Source organism: Dromiciops gliroides, chromosome 3, assembly GCF_019393635.1.
Source record: "Dromiciops gliroides isolate mDroGli1 chromosome 3, mDroGli1.pri, whole genome shotgun sequence".
In the NCBI taxonomy this organism is placed as follows: Eukaryota; Metazoa; Chordata; class Mammalia; order Microbiotheria; family Microbiotheriidae; genus Dromiciops; species Dromiciops gliroides.
Window position 1 is genome coordinate 546,516,770 of NC_057863.1, and position 17,764 is coordinate 546,534,533.

The 17,764-nt window shown below is 46.0% G+C and overlaps 1 protein-coding gene across 10 annotated transcripts in view; it reads right to left on the reverse strand.

The window, feature by feature from the left end:
* The window catches only part of GDPD5 (glycerophosphodiester phosphodiesterase domain containing 5), a 181,352-nt gene that overhangs the window by 93,926 nt on the left and 69,662 nt on the right, over positions 1–17,764 (reverse strand). For all 10 annotated transcript variants that reach the window (XM_043992791.1, XM_043992786.1, XM_043992787.1 and 7 more), the window contains one exon: positions 11,678–11,852. In XM_043992791.1, coding sequence (XP_043848726.1) covers positions 11,678–11,794 — 117 coding nt within the window. In that variant the 5' untranslated portion in view covers positions 11,795–11,852. The remainder of the gene's footprint in view (positions 1–11,677; positions 11,853–17,764) is intronic.

The following is a 17,764-nucleotide window of genomic DNA, read 5'->3' on the forward strand; positions in this document are numbered from 1 at the left end:
CCCCTGGAGGGAATATCTTGATCCCTCTAATTATCAATGTATTATTAACACAAAATTTCAAAGCTGAGGGGGGCCTTAGAACATAGCCCAGTCAGTCAGTCGTTAAGCATTGATTAAATACTTACGTGTGCACCAGGCACTGTCCTAAGTGCTGGGCAAGTCACTTAACCCTGTTGCCATGCAAAAGAAAAAAAGACTGAAGGGAATGCTAAATTTGAGATAGAGGTTATGAATAATATTTTTTTTTGAGGGGCAATGGGGGTTAAGTGACTTGCCCAGGGTCACACAGCTAGTAAGTGTTAAGTGTCTGAGGCCGCATTTGAACTCAGGTCCTCCTGAATCCAGGGCCGGTGCTTTATCCACTGTGCCACCTAGCTGCCCCATCCCCTCTCTTTTTATCCTCTTTATTCTTCCTCCCATTTTTCTTCTTCCCTCTCTTCCCATTTTCTCTTTCTTCTTCTTTCTCTCCTCTCCTCTTACTCCTCTTTCTCCTTCTCTTTCCTCCTCCCCCTTTCTCCATCTTCTCTTTTTCTGTCCTTTCCTCATCTTTCCTCTCCTACTCCTTTCTTCTTCCCTCTTCTCTCTTCTTCATCTTCCCTTTTTCTGTTCTTCTTTCATCTTTCTCTCCTTTCTCTCTCCTCTCTTATTCTTCTCTTTCTTCTTCCCTCTCCTCTTTCTCCCTCTTCCCATTTTCTTTCCTTTTCCTCTCATCTCTTGATCTCCTTTCTTTCTCTTCTCCCCTCTCTTCCTCCTTGCTTCATTCTTCTACCCTCTCTTCTTCCTCCTCCCTTTCTCTCCTTCCCTCTTCCCATTTTCTGTTCTTTGTCTCTTTTCCCCTCTCCATTCCCATCTCGCTCCTTCTCCCTCCCCCTCTTCTCTTCCTAGTACCTATTTTTTGCATTTAGTCTGTCTGCAGTCACGTATGCATATTTTGTTAATAGGTGTTAGTACGGAAAGCTCCCTGAGAGGAGGAGGATTTAATTCTCTTTTTGCATCCTCACTATCTAGCACAGGACCTGGTACTTAGCACCTACTTAGCAAATGCTTCTAGACTGACTGGCTTCCTTCTCTCCTCCCTTCATTCCTTCCTTCTCTTTCCTTTTTACCTCCTCTCCCTCCCCTCTTGCCTTTCTTTCTGTTTCTCTTCCTCTGGAAGCCTGGCAAAGCCCCCTGCTGGTATTCTAAGAAGAGACTTGGGGGAGGGAAGGAAGGAGGGCGGAAAAGGAAACAATGACAGAAAAGGAAAAGAGACCCACACAAAGAGAGGAAGAGACAACGATGTTGATATGGGCTGGAGGCAAAGAAGGGAGGAAGAAGCTCATTTTCAGCTGCTGGAGTCACCTGAGGTGAGCTGGGCAGTTCTTGGAGGGTCACTCACAGAATAAAAATGCCTGGTCTTGCAGAAGTTAGAACACAGAACGATGGAGTTGGATGGGACTTCAGCACACAGAATGTCAGCGATCGAAGCAATGTTAAAACATATACTTTTAAGCAAAAAATTGCCCCCAGAACATTGAATGTCAGAGCTGGAAGTAACCCCAGAGACCCTCTATTCTCTTAATTTTTTTTTTTTTTAGTGAGGCAATTGGGGTTAAGTGACTTGCCCAGGGTCACACAGCTAGTAAATGTTAAGTGTCTGAGGCCGGATTTGAACTCAGGTACTCCTGACTCCAGGGCTGGTGCTCTATCCACTGTGCCATCTAGCTGCCCCCTCTTAATTTACAAGTCTAGAAAAATCAGATCCAGAGAGGGAAAGGGGGCTATCCAAGAATCACATAGTGAAGTAATTGGCAGAGCCAGTTCTAGAACCCAGAGCTCTGGCTTCCTGCTCTTCCCACGGCACATAGTCCTTTTTTCTCCCACCATCTTCTACTCCCTACACAGAATATCCCAAAGAGAAGGAAACAGGAAGCTTCAAACCAATGGCCAGGCCACTGATCTTGTCATTCATAAGATGTGCCCAACCCAAGGGCTTGGGGATCCATGAAGCAAAGCCCTTTGTCAATATGAGGTGCTACAGTCACCACTTACATGCTTCCTCCCAGGCACAGAGAGGCATTCTGTTATGGGTTCTGTTCTTCCTTTTCCTCCAGCTCTGCCCAAGACCACAAGGTTTGAGGCTGTTCCTTCCTCCCTACCCACAGACCCCGGCTCAAGACTGGGGAAGGTGGGAGTGATTTCTGCAGAGGAAACTGCTTTTCCTGTGTCTGTGTATAGAAGCATGAAGGCATCTAGGACAGACGGCTCCAAGGGACACCCCCCAGCCCCCCCCCCCCACACACACCTCAGTAGCCCCATCCCTGAGGCAGCTGCCTCACTGAGTAAGAGAGAGCACAGACCCAGCCCACTTTAATACTAGAATTTCAGTACTGAGATGGCCCTTCAAGCACAGGATATTAGATGGGGAAGAGACCTGAGAAGACCAACTTTGAAAGCTAAGAGTCCTTACCCAAGAGAACATTAGAACACAGAGGGTTAAAAACTCACATGAAATGGATATCCCCAGTTTCCCACATAACCCTCTCCTGTTCTGTGATGTGGATGGACATGTTCTTTTTATTTGGGGCTCATTAAGTTTAGGATAAAAATGTTTAATAAAAAAAGAAGGGAGCAGCTAGGATAAAGCACTGGCCCTGGATTCAGGAGGACCTGAGTTCAAATCTGGCCTCAGACACTTGACACTAGCTGTGTGACCCTGGGCAAGTCACTTGGCCCCCATTGCCCCGCAAAAAAAACCCAAAAAAACGAAAGAAAGAAAAAAGAGAAAATAGAAGTGAGGATGTTAGAACATAAACATCAGAGCTAGAAGGGATTGTCTTGTCCAACTCTCATTTTACAAAAGAGGAAACCAGGGGCAGCTAGGTGGCGCAGTAGATAGAGCACCAGCCCTGGAGTCAGGAGTACCTGAGTTCAAATCCGGCCTCAGACCCTTGACACTTACTAGCTGTGTGACCCTGGGCAAGTCACTTAACCCCAATTGCCTCACTAAAAAAAAAAAAAAAAAGAGGAAACCAAGGCCTGGAGAGGGGAAGTGACTCATTGTTGGGGGCCTAAGATAGAAGAATCTATATTATGCCCAAAGGGCTATCAAACTGTGCACACTGTTTGACCCAACAATACCACTACTATGTCTCAATCCCAAAGAGATATAAAATTTTTTTAAAAAATTAAAGGGAAAAAGACTTATTTGTACAAAAATATTTATAGCAGGTTTTTTTTGCGGCAAAGAATTGGAAATCAAGGGGATGCCCATCAATTAGGGAATAATTGAAAATAAGATTGTAGTGGAATATTATCATCCTATAAAAAATGATGAGCAGGATGATATTTTAAAAAACCTGGAAAGACTTACATGAACTGATACAAAATGAAATGAGCAGAACCAGGAGACTGTCATACACAGTAACATCGATACAGTATGAAGATCAATTGTGAACGATCTAGCTATTCTGATCAATACAATGATCCAAGACATTCGGAAGGATTTAGAACAAAAAATGCTATCCACCTCCAGAGAAAGAACTGATGGAATGTGAATGCAGATTGCAGCATGGTAGTTTTCACTTTATTGTTTTCATGGGGGTTTTTTGTCTGGTTTTTTTTCTTTCACAACATGACTAACATGGAAATGTTATGTATGATTACACATGTATAACCTATATCAAATTGCCTACCACGTCAGGGAGGAAGGAGGGGAAAGGAGAAAAGGAAGAAGAGAATTTGGAACTCACAATTTAAAAAAATGAATGCTAAAAATTGTTTTTACATGTAAGTGGGAAAAAATTAAATATTTTTCAAAAAAAAAAAGGAAAGAAAAATCCATGCCAAAATAAAAATATTCCAGAGGAAGTCCTCTGCTTTATAGAAAGATTCCCTGAAGGGCTCTGCAAAATAATAAATTCTCTGAGGGCCATTAAAAAAGTATTGCATTTATAAAAAATTTGATTTCCAATGGTCTGTTCACTATCCTCTGGGAAACATGCCAAGCTGGTTCCTGCTTCCCAGCTTCTGTCTAGATCCCTCCTTCCTAGCCTCGAATCCATCCCCTAGGATGGGGATGGATAACCCCTATGCATGCCTCCTCTAGAACTGCCTTTCAGAAGCAAGCCTCTGCTGACTGCCCCAACCCTCAGGGCCCTCTTTCCCCCTCCTGACTCTGTGTGTACACCCCTCATTTGGCAATTACTCACACATTGGCTTGTGGGTAAGAGTTTCCTGTGTGTATCTGGCTTATCCTTTTCCTGTGGTATAATTAAAGAAAGAACATTGGATTGAGAATCATGGAATTCAAGTTCCAGCTTTGATACCTCCTGGCTGGAGGACACCCTGGGCAAATCACTTAAGTTGTTGGGGCCTCAATTTCCTGATCTGTAAAGTGGGGATAATAAATACCCACTTCATAGGAGGATTAGGAAGTTCGGATAAGAATATGTACATGAACGTTTTTGTAAAGAATAAAGCACAACACTGATGATCAATTATTAATAGATCATACACACCTTAAGAGCAAAGGATCTTTGTTTTATTCATTGTTATCTCCCCTACCCTAGGGCAGCTAGGTGGAGCAGTGGATAGCGTGCCAGGCCTGGAGTCAGAAGACTCATCTTCCTGAGTTCAGATCTGGCCTCAGACACTTACTAGTCGTGTGACCCTGGGAGAGTCACTTAAATAAGTTTGTCTCAGTTTCCTCATCTGTAAAATGAGGTGATTGGATTGGAAGGAATCTAATGTTTCTTCCAGCTCCAAAATTTATTATCCTTTGAGTTATTTAACTTTTTGGTCCTCAGGTTTTACCTTTATAGTGTGTGTGTGTGTGTGTGTGTGTGTGTGTGTGTGTGTGTGTGTGTGTATGCGTGAGCGAGAGTGAGAGCAAGAGAGAGAGAGAGAAAAGAGGTAGAGTTGGGGGCAGGGGAAGATGAGCAGAACTAAAGGGCCTCCGAGGGCTCCATGGCTCCATGTCTATGATTCTATGCCTCCCAGATCAGGGCTCTTTTCATCGAACCGCAGGGTGAGTTTCCCCAGCTGACCCTAAGTGACTGGGCAGGCCTTAGCTTCCCCTTCTGAAAAATGGGGATCATAGTCACTGCTCTTCCCTCTCTCACTCATGGGGTGTTTTGAGAAATGAGAGAGGCCATGGATACAAAGTGCTTATAAACTGTAACTCAAGGGGCAGCTAGGTGACGCAGTGGATAGAGCACCGACCCTGGAGTCAGGAGGACCTGAGTTCAAATCCGGCCTCAGACACTTAACACTTACTAGCTGTGTGACCCTAGGCAAGTCACTTAACCCCAATTGCCTCACTAAAAAAAACAACAACAAAACTGTAACTCAGTCTACAAAAGAAAGATTGAGACTGAGAAACATCTGAAGCCATAAGGATTATCCCTAATCTTATATTCAGATTGTCTAGGAAAGCATCTAATCTAAGCACTTCCTTTCACAGATGAGGAAAGTGAGGGGAGCAAGGAGCAACCCATCCATGTACACACCCGAGCTCCCAATTCATTATTCTTTCCACCAAGCAGGGAAGCGATATTTAAAAGGAAGTCAAGGGGAATCAGAAAAGGAGCCCAAAGGGAGTTTTGTAAGTAAGTAAAAGGACTATGTGCCTTTGATCACAATATTCCCTATGCCTGGAATATCGTCCCATCTGCCTGTTGAATGTCTACCAGTCTTTAAAGCTGCAATATTGCTTCCTCCAAGAAGTCTCCCTAGATTCATCCCAATGAAAGCCACCTCCCATCATATCTCACTGAGGATTTTGCTTATGTCTCATTAATTCTGTTATGTAATAGTGAGGGGCTATAGGTGTCCCTGTGTTCTAACCTGCCTCCAGGAAGGCAGGGATTTCCAAATTTTATATCTTCGCCAACCAAGAGGACAAAATAGGGGCCTGACAAAAGTCTTGGCAAAAGGACCCTCTGGTGTCATAGGAGAGCTGGTGACTTGAAGCTGGAAGGTACCATATGAGAGACAGGATCTAATCTAATCCCCTCATTTCACAGAGCAAGAAACTGAGGCCCAGAGAGGCTAAATTACTTGCCCAAGGACATGGGGCTGGAGACACCCATAATTTGAATCCAGAGCAGACAGAAAACCCAATGCATGCACTTCCCAGCCCCGCTGTGCCTAACTAACTGCCCTTGAAGCCTGTCTCCGATCCCATCTCTGTCTACCCAGGTGAAGCTGGAGACACCGCTGCAGCCGTCACGTTTTGTTTTTTTTTTTAAAGCAGAAGAGGAAAAAAGTTGTTTTTCAGGCTGCAAAGTCTTTAGATAAATAAAGGAGGGGATTGTGTTCCCTGGGAAAAGAAACCAGATAGGCTGGGGCAGATAAAGCCCTGGGATGGGGTGAAGGAGTCCTGGGGTCTGGCCCAAGGGAAGGGAGACTGAGGAGCCATTGTCTGGGCTGGGAGGCTAGGGGCAGCTCAGGCTTCGGGCAAGTTACGCAGTGCCAGCTCCCTGGGCTCCCAGCCATTCCAGGGAGGGTCTGAGGAAGGGGAGCCAGGCTGTGGTCACCACCTCTCCACCTCTGTCCAGCTTCCTTCATGGGAGCCCCATGGGTCAGCCAGAGGCCTGGGAGGAAGGGGGCAGGGAGTGGGGGAAGAAGAAGAACCCTGGGAACTCAAAGCCAACCCAAAGGGAATGATAGCTCGCTCTCCACCTTCTTCCTGCTATGGATCAGGATATAAATCTACCTCACAAAAGTATAAAATTATAGAATGCCAGAGCTGGAAGAGCCCTTAGAACACAAACTATCAGAGCTGAGAGGACCTCACAACACAGAATGTCAGAGCTGGGAGGGCCCTTAGAACACAAACTATCAGAGCTGAAGGGGACCTTACAACACAGAATGCCAGAGCCGGGAGGGCCCTCAGAACACAGAATGTCAGAGATGCAAGGGCCCTTAGAACATAAAATGTCAAATCTGGGAGGGACAGTAGAACACAGTATGTGAGAACTGGAAAGCACTCTAGAACAGAGGATGATAGAGCTGGAAAGGACCTTGGACAATATAGAATGTCTGAGCTAGAAGGGGCCTTAGAACTTACTGGGCCTAAATGCCTGATTTTACTGAGGAAAGGGTAGTATTCACAGTGAGGCAGAGGCAGATCTAGAACCTTGAGCCAAGGTCTCCCGAACCCCAGGGCAGAGATCTTCACACTCCAGTTTGACCACTTTCAGAGACTATGATTTTATTAAACTAAAAAGCCTCAAGGCAGCAGCTGCTCCTCCAAGCCCCTCGGGCCTCCTAATCGGAGGAGCTTCTCACAGAATCCTTTCCTGCTTGGACCAGCTTTAACCTGGCTCTGACTGCTTTGCATGAATGAAGCAAGGTCACTGACAGCTGGAGTTGAATTTGGGCATTGCCGGGCTCAGAGAGAAAAGAGGGGCGTTGCCCCAGGGGAGGCCAGGCAGAGGTGAACCACAGCTTATCCGCTGGTCCACCTGGCCATGGAGGGCCACCATTCCCATGGTGCAGGTGAAAAGCCCCAACACACACCCTTGGCTCATGCTCTGGGAAACCAAGCTACCTCTGCACAGGGTGGGAGTCCCTGCCCACAGTGTATGTGGTTAAGGGTATTTGGCAAAGCGAGCTTAGCTTCCTACACCTGTCTGAGGGCTCTTCACAGAGTTCTTATATTCTCTACTCATTCTGGCCACCGTGCGATTATAAAGAAGTAGTCAGTTGTGGAATATCATGCCTGTTTCCCTTCTGGGATTTTCATCATGGCTACCCTCCAAAGGTATGTAGACCATTCTCATAAGGAATTCACAAAAATAGGAACAGGGGATCATAGTTTCTCATATCTTCTCCATCACCTTTTCTGAGTCATAATTACTTCTGTTGCTTTCTCCCTTCTTTTGGTATCTCCTTTTCTCAGAAACATCTTGAAAAAGGATCCCACAACGCTTTCAAGATAGGGGGGACAGGAAGAATGTTAACAACAGTTAACATCTACACAGCGCTTTCCCATGCATTGTCTCATTTAATCTTCATGACCAACCTGTGAGGTAAGTGCTACCTCTCTTCTACTGATGAAGAGACCAGTTTAGAGAGGCTAAAGGGTAGGGGTCATAAGCTGGATTCAAACCCAAATGCTAAGTAGATCAACATTTATTCACTGTGTTATGCTGCCTATCTCTAATCTCAGTGCTGGAAGGGAATTAAAGAGGGATGTGATCCAACCCATACCTGAATCACAAACCCTCCAATCCAGCCTTCTCTTGAATACCTCTAGTGACAGAGAACTCACTACCCAGGGTAACCTATTCTGCATTTTTCCACCTCAGATGGCAAGTTTTTTCTTATGTTGGATGGTGCAGTGAATAGAGAACACTGGGCTTGGAGTCAGGATACTCTGAGTTCAAATCCAGTCTCAGACACTTAACAGCTGCATGACCCTGGGTGAGTCATTTAACCTGAGTTGGCCTCAGTTTCCTCATCTGTAAAATGGGGATGATAATAATAGCTCCTACTTCCAGGGTTTGTTGTGAGGATCAAACAGTGATACTATTTGCAAAGTTCTTAGCACAGTACCTGGTACATAGTGCTTAATAAATGCCTCCTCCCTTCCACTTCTTTTACTGAGTAAAATCTACTCCCAGTCTGGCTTACTAGAATCAGATAGACCTTCCCTCTGATTCAACCTAGCCCTTCAGGTAGCTGGAAACACTACCCCGTCGTGTCCTCTCCCATCCACCCCTACTGTACCGAATCTCCTTTTCTGGTCTAATTGTGCATGGCATGGGCATTCCTCCCTACACCCTTATGGTTAATACCCTCTGTATATGCTAAACTGTCAATGCCCTTGATCTTATTATGGACTTACAAAGAAAAGACCTGTACTTTCATATAAAACCTCATTTCCCCTTGTTTTATTACTTATATGTAAGTGCCTCTTCTGTTGAATGTTTGTTAAGTTCAGAATAGACATTTTAAAATATTTATCCTTGGCCCCCATAAATGTTATCTCTGCCACCTTCACTATAGCATGCCTCCAAATCTTCATCTTGGTGGGCAGGCAGTCAGTGGACATTTATTAAGCACCTACTATGTGCCAAGTAAGTGCTAGGAATACAAAAAGAGGCAAAACCCAGTCCCTTTTCTCAAGGAGCTCTCAGTCTAATGGAGGAGCCAATAAGCAGACAAATACGTAGAAACAAGCCATCCACAGGATAAACAGGAAATGATTAAGAGAGGGACGGCACTAGAATTGAGAGGGAAGGCGGAAGGCTTCCTTTGGAAGATGGGATTCTAGCTGGAACTTGAAGGAAACCTCAATAACTAATCACAGTATGAGCTCCAGCAGACCCTACCCTGCTGTTGTTTGTCCTTAGTTCTCAAGAGGACCATGACATTGTTTTTTTTGGTTTGTGTGTTGTTGTTGTTGTTTTGGAAGGGCAGTGAGAGTTAAGTGACTTGCCCAGGGTCACACAGCTAGTAAGTGTCAAGTGTCTGAGGTCAAATTTGAACTCAGGTTCTCTTGAATCCAGGGCTGGTTCTTTATCCACAGCGCCACCTAGCTGCCCCCAGGACCATGACATTGGGAGGTGATAATGATAATTTGAACCGAATTGGATGTAAGTGAGGGAGGGCTTTGCAAGGTCACCAACCTCACTCTTTCCTCCAGAGCCATCTGGGTCCAGTGGCAAGATATACATCAGGACAACTGGAGATGGCCCCCGATGTTTAAGGCAATTAGAGTTTAGTGACTTTTCCAGGGTCACACAGCTGGTAAGTGTCTGAGGTGAGATCAGTGCTAAAGAAGCTTCAAGTATAGACTTAGCCAGAGGTGTGCAGCTCAGCCCCATGCAGCCCACAACACTAAATGTAACTGAGAAATGTTTAACAAAAAAAAAAATTAATAAAATGGTAATGTTACTATGTGGTTTTCTAGATCAACAGGTAGCCCACAGGCTTCATTACGTACCAACTGCGGGGCCGTTTCTATTTGAGTTGGCTAGCAGTGGACTAAGCAACAGAGACTAAGACCAGGCTGGAGCATCTCTGAGAAGCTTATCACTAGAGCGATTGCCACCAGCAGGGACTTTTCTGACCACAGGAATTAGAGAAGCAGGCTAAGAAGGTGTGAAGGAAGGAGGAGTCTAGTCTGGTTTGGTTTTGGGGGAGGGGTGGAGACCCTAAAGCCAGGTTCTAGCTCACAGGATCACGAAAAGGAAACTTGTGCAAACTACAACAGGAACTCTTTATGATTGTTACAATTGTCCCGGAGATGATGAGTATGCATGCTGCACTCCCCCCACCCCACCCTCAAGAGGTGATGGATTCATTGTTTGTTTGTTTGTTTTTGTGGGGGTTTGTTTGTTTGGTTTTGTGGGGCAATGAGGGTTAAATGACTTGCCCAGGGTCACACAGCTAGTAAGTGTCAAGTGTCTGAGACTGGATTTGAACTCAGGTCCATCCTGAATCCAGGGCCGGTGCTTTATCCACTGTGCCCCTGAGGTGATGAATTCAGAGGGAACACTGAGACACAGACATCCGGGGGACTTGGATAATGAGGGAATTTATTTTGCTTGACAAAGCATGTCTGTAATGGAAGTTTTGGTCTTTTTTTTTTCCTCAATGGAGGTGGCAGGGGTGGGGGAGCCGCTGATAGATGGGAGGGAAAGGGGGATTTTTGTTGATTGAAAAAATTTTAAAAGAGAGAAATAAAGGCAATATAATAATAAAATATATCCATAAAATTTTAAATAAAAAATTAGTTACTAGTGGGACAAATACCCAGTGACAAACCCCAATTCTCACCAAGTCTCTTCAAGTATGAACATTCTACCCTGTTTGTTTCAGCCCCCAACACTCCAACCTGCTGCTGTCTTCCTAGACCTGGATCCCATTACTTATTTCTCCTAGTTTTGAGTCTTCTGGAACAAGCATGCCCTCTGTACCTTAATTCATGTTACTGCTAAAAATGTTGGTCTGCACCTACTCCAAGGGCACTGCCCCTTGGAGATCTCCTTTCAGGGTGCCATGAAACCAATGAAAACCCCTCTTTCTAACCAGTCTTTTCACCAGTTTTGAATCCAAGTAAAGGAACCATCATCTGCCCAAAGAACAAGGAGGCCTGCACAAATCATGGAGGAGCAGGCAATTAGGCTAAGTTTTTTTGTGTGTTTTTTTGGGGGCGTGGTTTGCAGGGCAATGGGGGGTTAAGTGACTTGCCCAGGGTCACACAGCTAGTAAGTGTCAAGTGTCTGAGGCCGGATTTGAACTCAGGTCCTCCTGAATCCAGGGCTGGTGCTTTATCCACTGCGCTACCTAGCTGCCCCAATTAGGCTAAGTTTTAAAGGACGGGCAGGTAACGAAGGTGAGAGATGAAGGCATTCTGACATAAGGAACAGTCTGAGCCATCCTCCTGCACCTTAGGGCATGTTCTCCTTGGATCTCAGGGAATACCATGTCTGTCCTTCTGTAACACACTTGGCATGGAATATTGTACCTTCTGGGTTTTTGTGTTTGCACTTTATCCCCCATCTGATTTATCTAAACTATGCCTCCTCCAGAGTGTAGTCAGGCTCAGTGCATAGTAGGTGCTTAGAATATTTGTTGAACAAACTGAATTCAGCCTTGGCCTGTCCCCTTTCCCCCAGGACCTTCCACCCCCACCTCCTGATCCCTCCAGGACATTTTGGGTCCAGGTGCTGGTCAAACTCACTGGAGTGGTGTCATCATGTGACCGCTGGTACCGTTTCCATCGGCAACCGTAGATCCCGGTGAGGCATGACAGGCAGAGCTGGGGCTCGTAGTACTGTAAGGGCTGGTGTCTCACCATCCTCTTGCCCGCAGCCCCGGGGACTCGTCCTCAGAGCCCCATCCAGCCTCGGTTCGTCCTGTGGAGAAAGACCAGGTGTGAGGAGGGAAAGGCATCAGCTGGGGTTGATGGAAAGGGAGAGAAAGCTTCAACAATCCCAATACAGGTCTGTGAAGTAGAAAGAAGGAGAATTTGGAGTTGGGGGATCCGCTTAGCTGGGTGACCTTTGGTAAGTGACCACCTATCTAAACCCTGGTTTCCTCAGCATAAGGAGGAGGTAATAGGATATGTAGCAGCCCATCTCAAAGAGGTTTGCGAAGAAAGTTCCTTTGTAAACTTCCAGTTGTTATTTGAGCAACAGATTCTAAATGATGTCTCCATTCATCTATGAGCAGACTCAGAGAATAGTGATGGCCCTTGGAATTCTTCAAGAAGACCTGGACCTTTCTCATTGGGTCCCCTTCTCTCCTGCCTCAGGCTACCCCCATCATAGCATCTGTCCCTCATCATCTCTTAGAGGGACTACTACAGCAGCCTCCTCACTGGTCTTCCTGTTCCAAGTCTCCCCTCTCCAGCCCATCCACTGCTGCCAAACCTAAAGGACACGTCTAATGTTTTTCTACCCAATAAACTCCAGTGGTTCTCTATCGTCTCCAGGACCAGATACAAACTTCTCGGGCATCTAGAGCTCTCTGTAACCTGATCCTGTCTCAGCTTTCCAGTCTTACTACACATTAGTACCCTTTATGAACACTGTAGTGCAGTCCCACTGGGCTTCTCACTGTTCCTTACTCAGAGGTCCTCCAAGTCTTTGCAATGCCTGTCCCCCATGCCTGGAACACACACCCTTCTCACCTTCGCCTCTGCGGATGCTGGGTTTCCCTCAAGAGTCAGCTCAAGGGCCACTTTCTACATGAAGCTCTTAACTCCAGCTGCTAGTGTATGGCAGCTCCTGGGGGCTCTTAGCTCATTTACAAAATGAGAGTATTGATCCCTGCTTTGCCCCAAGAAAAGGACCAGAGACAGAGCTTAGGGGGTTCACGGACAGAAGAGATACTCTCTGGCTAAGTCCCAACATAATGGATCCGGAGGGATGCTTTAGCCCCTCAAAACTTCCAAGATCCTCCTCCATGTCTCCTTTAGTCTCTGTAGCCTCCCTACCAAAATAGAGACCAACCCTCTGCTGATGAGCCCCCAAGGACTCAGGTAGAAGACACCCCCCTACCTTGTCTACCACTTGGCCAGACTGTGAAGTCTTCCTGGCCGAGCCCATTAGGTCATTTCCCTCCCACAGAGCCAAAATGTTCTTTTTTGGGGATTGAAGTCGGGAAAACCCTGAGTTTGGATCCAGCCTCAGTATGTGTGATGCTGGCTAAGTCACTTAACCTCTGCCTGCCTCAGTTTGCTCATCTGTACCTCCCAGGATTGTTTCGAGAATGAAACGAGATGATAATTAAAAAGTGCTTATTAGCACAGTGCCCAGCATATAGTAAGAACTATATAAATGCCAGCTGTTTGTTGTTGTTGTTGTTGTTGTTAATACTGCCCTAGATATTTACTTCTTATGTAACCCTGGGCAAGTCGCTTTAAACCTTTTCAGTCTCCATTTCCCAATCTATAAAATGGGGGAGGGCAGGAGGGGAGCTGATGATCTCTTCTAGCTCTAAGTCTATAAATATGATCTGCCTGTATTTGCAGAGGCAAAAAAACCAAACAAACAAAAAAACCCTGAGGTCCAGAGAAGGGCAGGGACTTTGCTACAGTCATGTCAAAAAGCAGGGCATAATCTGAATTTGGGGCAGCTAGGTGGTGCAGTGGATAGAGCACTGGCCCTGGAGTCAGGAGGACCTGAGTTCAAATCTGGCCTTAGACACTTAACACTTACTAGCTCTGTGACCCTAGGCGAGTCACTTAACCCCAATTGCCTCACTAAAAAAAAAAAAAAAAAAGAAGCAGGGCATAATCTGAATTCAAATCTAAGCTGCCAATCTCCCTGGGGCCAGAGTTCTCACCAACCCCCTCTGCAATGAGAAAAATAAGCCATCTCAGGGGTGTAACAGGAGAGAGGGATTCCTTTCTTGAAAAATGTTCTAATAATAACCTTACTGTTTATATCACATTTGAAAGTTTACAATGCACTTTACACGCATGCATGATCTCATTTGGGCCTGTGAGGTAAGTGACGCTATTATTCCCATTTTACAGATGAGGAAACTGAGGCTCCAGGAGGCAATGTGACTTTACCCACAGTCACACAGTAAGTCAGAGAGGAGACCTGGTCCCGGGGCTTCCGGATTCCCAGTCCGTTTGTTTGTTAGCCTACCCGTTACACCACGGTGCCTCTCTCCAAAGAGAGTCCTGTTCTGGTCTAGGTCGCATTAAGCATCTTCTGAGTTCCCTTCTGACTCTGCTAGTCCATGATTGTGTTTGTGCCAGACGCTGGAGTCCTTCAGCTGTGAATTAAAGACCAACTCCGGAGTCAGGGCCGGGAAGCATGAGCGAGGCTTATATGTGAATATTCCTGGTCTCCAGACTGCAGGAGCCTAAGTGATACTTAGAACTTGCTTAGTCTCCCAACGGTTGCTGACAACACACTTAACTGGCAGGCTGAGTGCCAGGACCTACACCAGGGAAAGGACCCAAACAAGAAACAAGGCTCCTTATTCGCTGCTCTCTGCCACTGGAGTATTTATCTGTGTTCATGGAGAGCACAGAGAATGGAAATCTAAAATCTATGAGAAAGGAGCCAAGCAAGCCCTACCCTGCTCCCCTCCCTAGCACCGTGTAACCAGAGGCTCCACAATCATCTGCCAGGGACCCTGAACACCAGGCTCATCCAGGAGGCTGGGGACTGGTTGTGATGACCTCTGTATTCCCTTTCAAGGTGCTGGTGCCCACTGCATTGGTCCCATAAGGCCACTGTACACTTACACTGCCTGTACTGTAGGAACCTAGAACATAGAGACTGAAGGATTCCTGAGAGGAACTGAATAGCTCATAAGAATGGTTAGCATGTAGATACTGCTTTAAAGACCTTACTAGGCCATTTCTTTTAACCTCCCAAACACCTTGGAAGGTGGGTGCAAGGCTTTTCTATTTTGCGAATGAGCAAACAGGCTGAGAATTTATATGACCCTGCCCAGGGTAACACAGCACATCACTATATGAGGCAGGATTTGAATTCAGCTCTTCCTGCCTGCAAGTCCTCTAATAACCATAAACAACTAGCATTTATAGAGCGTTTTAAGGTTTACGAAGAGCTTTACATATGTTATTGCATTTGATCCTCTCAATGAGCTCATGAGGAAGGTGCTATCATTCCCATTTTACAGATGAAAAAATTCAGGCAGAAGTTAAATAACTGCTAATAATAATAGCAGCTAGGTGGCTCAGGGGACAGAGTGCTGGGCCTGGAGTCAGGAAGAGCTGAGTTCAAATCTGGCCTCAGACACTAGCTGTGTGTCCTTAAGCAAGTCACTTAACCTCTGTTTGCCTTAATCCACTGAAGAAGGAAATGGTGAACCACTCTAATATCTTTGCCAAGAAAACCCCATGGACAGTATTGGTGTGCTATGGTCCACAGGGTCACACACAACTGAATGACTAAACAGCAGTGTTTATATAGCACTATGTGCCAGAAGCATGCTAAGCACTTTACAATTATCTTATTTGATTCTCCCAACAACCCTAGGAAGTAGCTGCTATTATTATCTTTCCCATTTTACAAAAGAAGAAAGAGGTAAACAAGTCAAGTGACTTGCCCAGGATCACACAGCTTAGTAAATATCTGAGAAAGGATTTGAACTCAAGTTTTCCTGATTGGTGACTCGAAGGTCAGCACTATCTGTTCTACCACCTCACTGCCTCACCTATTGAGTACCTTACTTTTATAGATGAGGAAACACTGATGTATGATGCAAGCCCAGACATCTTTTAGCAGCAGCTCTGCTCTGGCCTCTTCCACAAAGCCTTCCCTGATCTCTCCTCCCAAGCCCATCCCCCATCCTCCCAGTCAGTGGTGATTTCTCCCTCCTTTGATCTCACAACACTTTTATGTTCCAAATAAGCACATATCAAAACCTTCAGCATTGCACTTCTTTGTCGATGTCTTAGCCACAGGTAACAGACTGCAATCTTGGTGAGGAAAGGGATATGCCATCAGTCATTTGTATATTTCTCCAGAAGACTCCAGGAAAGGTTTGTGAAACCCTGGGTTTTCATTCAAATGAGATGGAAAAGGATCCAATGAGAGAGACCATGGATTGCCTTAATCCTTGGTATTCTGCACCTGCGGTCAAACTCAGGGAAGTCTAGGTGGTGGAACACTGGATAGAGGACAGGGCTTGGAATCAGAGAGATCCCAGTTCAAATCCTGACCCCAGGCACCTTTAGCAGCTGGCTCAGGCATCCTGGCAAATCTCTGAACCTCTCTCAGCATCAGTTTCTTCATCTGTAAAATGAGGGTCAGACTCAATAGCCTCTAAGGATCTTCCTAATTCTAGATCCTCAGACTTATAAGCCATGTGTATGTGTTTTCTGAAAACACACACATAGCATTCCCTGAATGGCAGAGCTGGAAAGGATCTTCACCAAATGTTCCAACTAAAAGAGACCTTGGAATCCATCTCCAGGCATTTATTAAGCATCAACGAAGTACCAGGCACTTTGCTACCCTGCTGGATACACAGAGACAAAAACGAACTGACTTTCTATCAGAGGAGACGACGTGTACATTTATATAAACAAAGGAAATGGCTGGGAGGAGGCCGTGAGGAAAGGCTTCATTGTAGGAGGTGGTGTCTGGGCTGAGCTTTGAAGGAAATCGTTCAAGACCCCTCTGTGACAAAAAGGGAAACTGAGGCTCCAGCAGGGGAATTGGCTCCCCCAGCACCACACCATGTCAGAGCCAGAATTATCTGGCTGTTGTTTCCTCTATAGCACAGCTGTCCCATTTGGGGCTTTGTTCCAGCTTGGGATTAACCTCGAAGCCTTTCCCAGAAATGCCCCATCTCATCTTGGAAGCTACCTTGGACCCCCACAGGTGTCTTGCTGGGGAAATGTCAGCAGAAGAGGGGGGTTGGAATGGATGGTCACTCTAGTCTATTCTAGCACTCAGACTCTGAGCCCTTCCAGAGGCTGTCGATGCATCTGCCCTGAAAACTGGAAGATTCCAGCTGGAATTTGGGAGGGGTGAAGGGCCACCGGAGAGCTGGCTGCCCTCAGCAAGAGGGGATCAGAGTTACTCCTCTTCTGGATCTTGACAATTTGAAGTAGCAGGGGAGAGCCCTACTGGAATTTGGAGAGCCCATGGCTGGAATATCTCTTATACCTTATAGTAGAGCATTCTCTAGGGCACTGAGTGACTCGAGGGGCACTATGAAGTAGTGGACAGAGTGCTGGAGTTGGAATTAGGATGAGCTGGGTTCAAATTCTGCCTCAGATATCTACTAGCTTTTTACAATGCAGTGCAAACCAGTTAGCCTCCCTGGGCCTTGACTGCAGAATGAAGGGGGAGGGGGTGTGGACTTAACAACCTCTTAGGTCCCATCCGGCTCTCAACCTGTGATTCTATGCCTTACCCAGGTCAAACAGCTCATTTGTGTCAGAGTCAGACCTTGAGTCTGGGCGTCCCTGACTCCAAGGCCAGCCTCAGCCCTCTGCCCACCATGCCACTGTGTCTCTCCTCAATAATAATACCTCTACAGGGCTTTCTGACTCACAAAACACTCCCCCACAGCAATTCAGAAGGATAGAACCTTGGAGTATCACTGGTCCCATTTTGTGGACAAGGAAACTGGACCTCAGAGAAGATGAGTTACTTGCCCTAGGTCACACAAGCTGTCAGGTAAGTAGAGTCAGGACCCCAGCTGAACTTGCCGGACTTGTCCAACACTCTCCCTATCATCCCACACACCACAGCCCTCATTCTCAAACGAGGCTTTTAAATGTCTTTGGATGACTTATTCACCACTTTTGAGTGACTGACCCAGA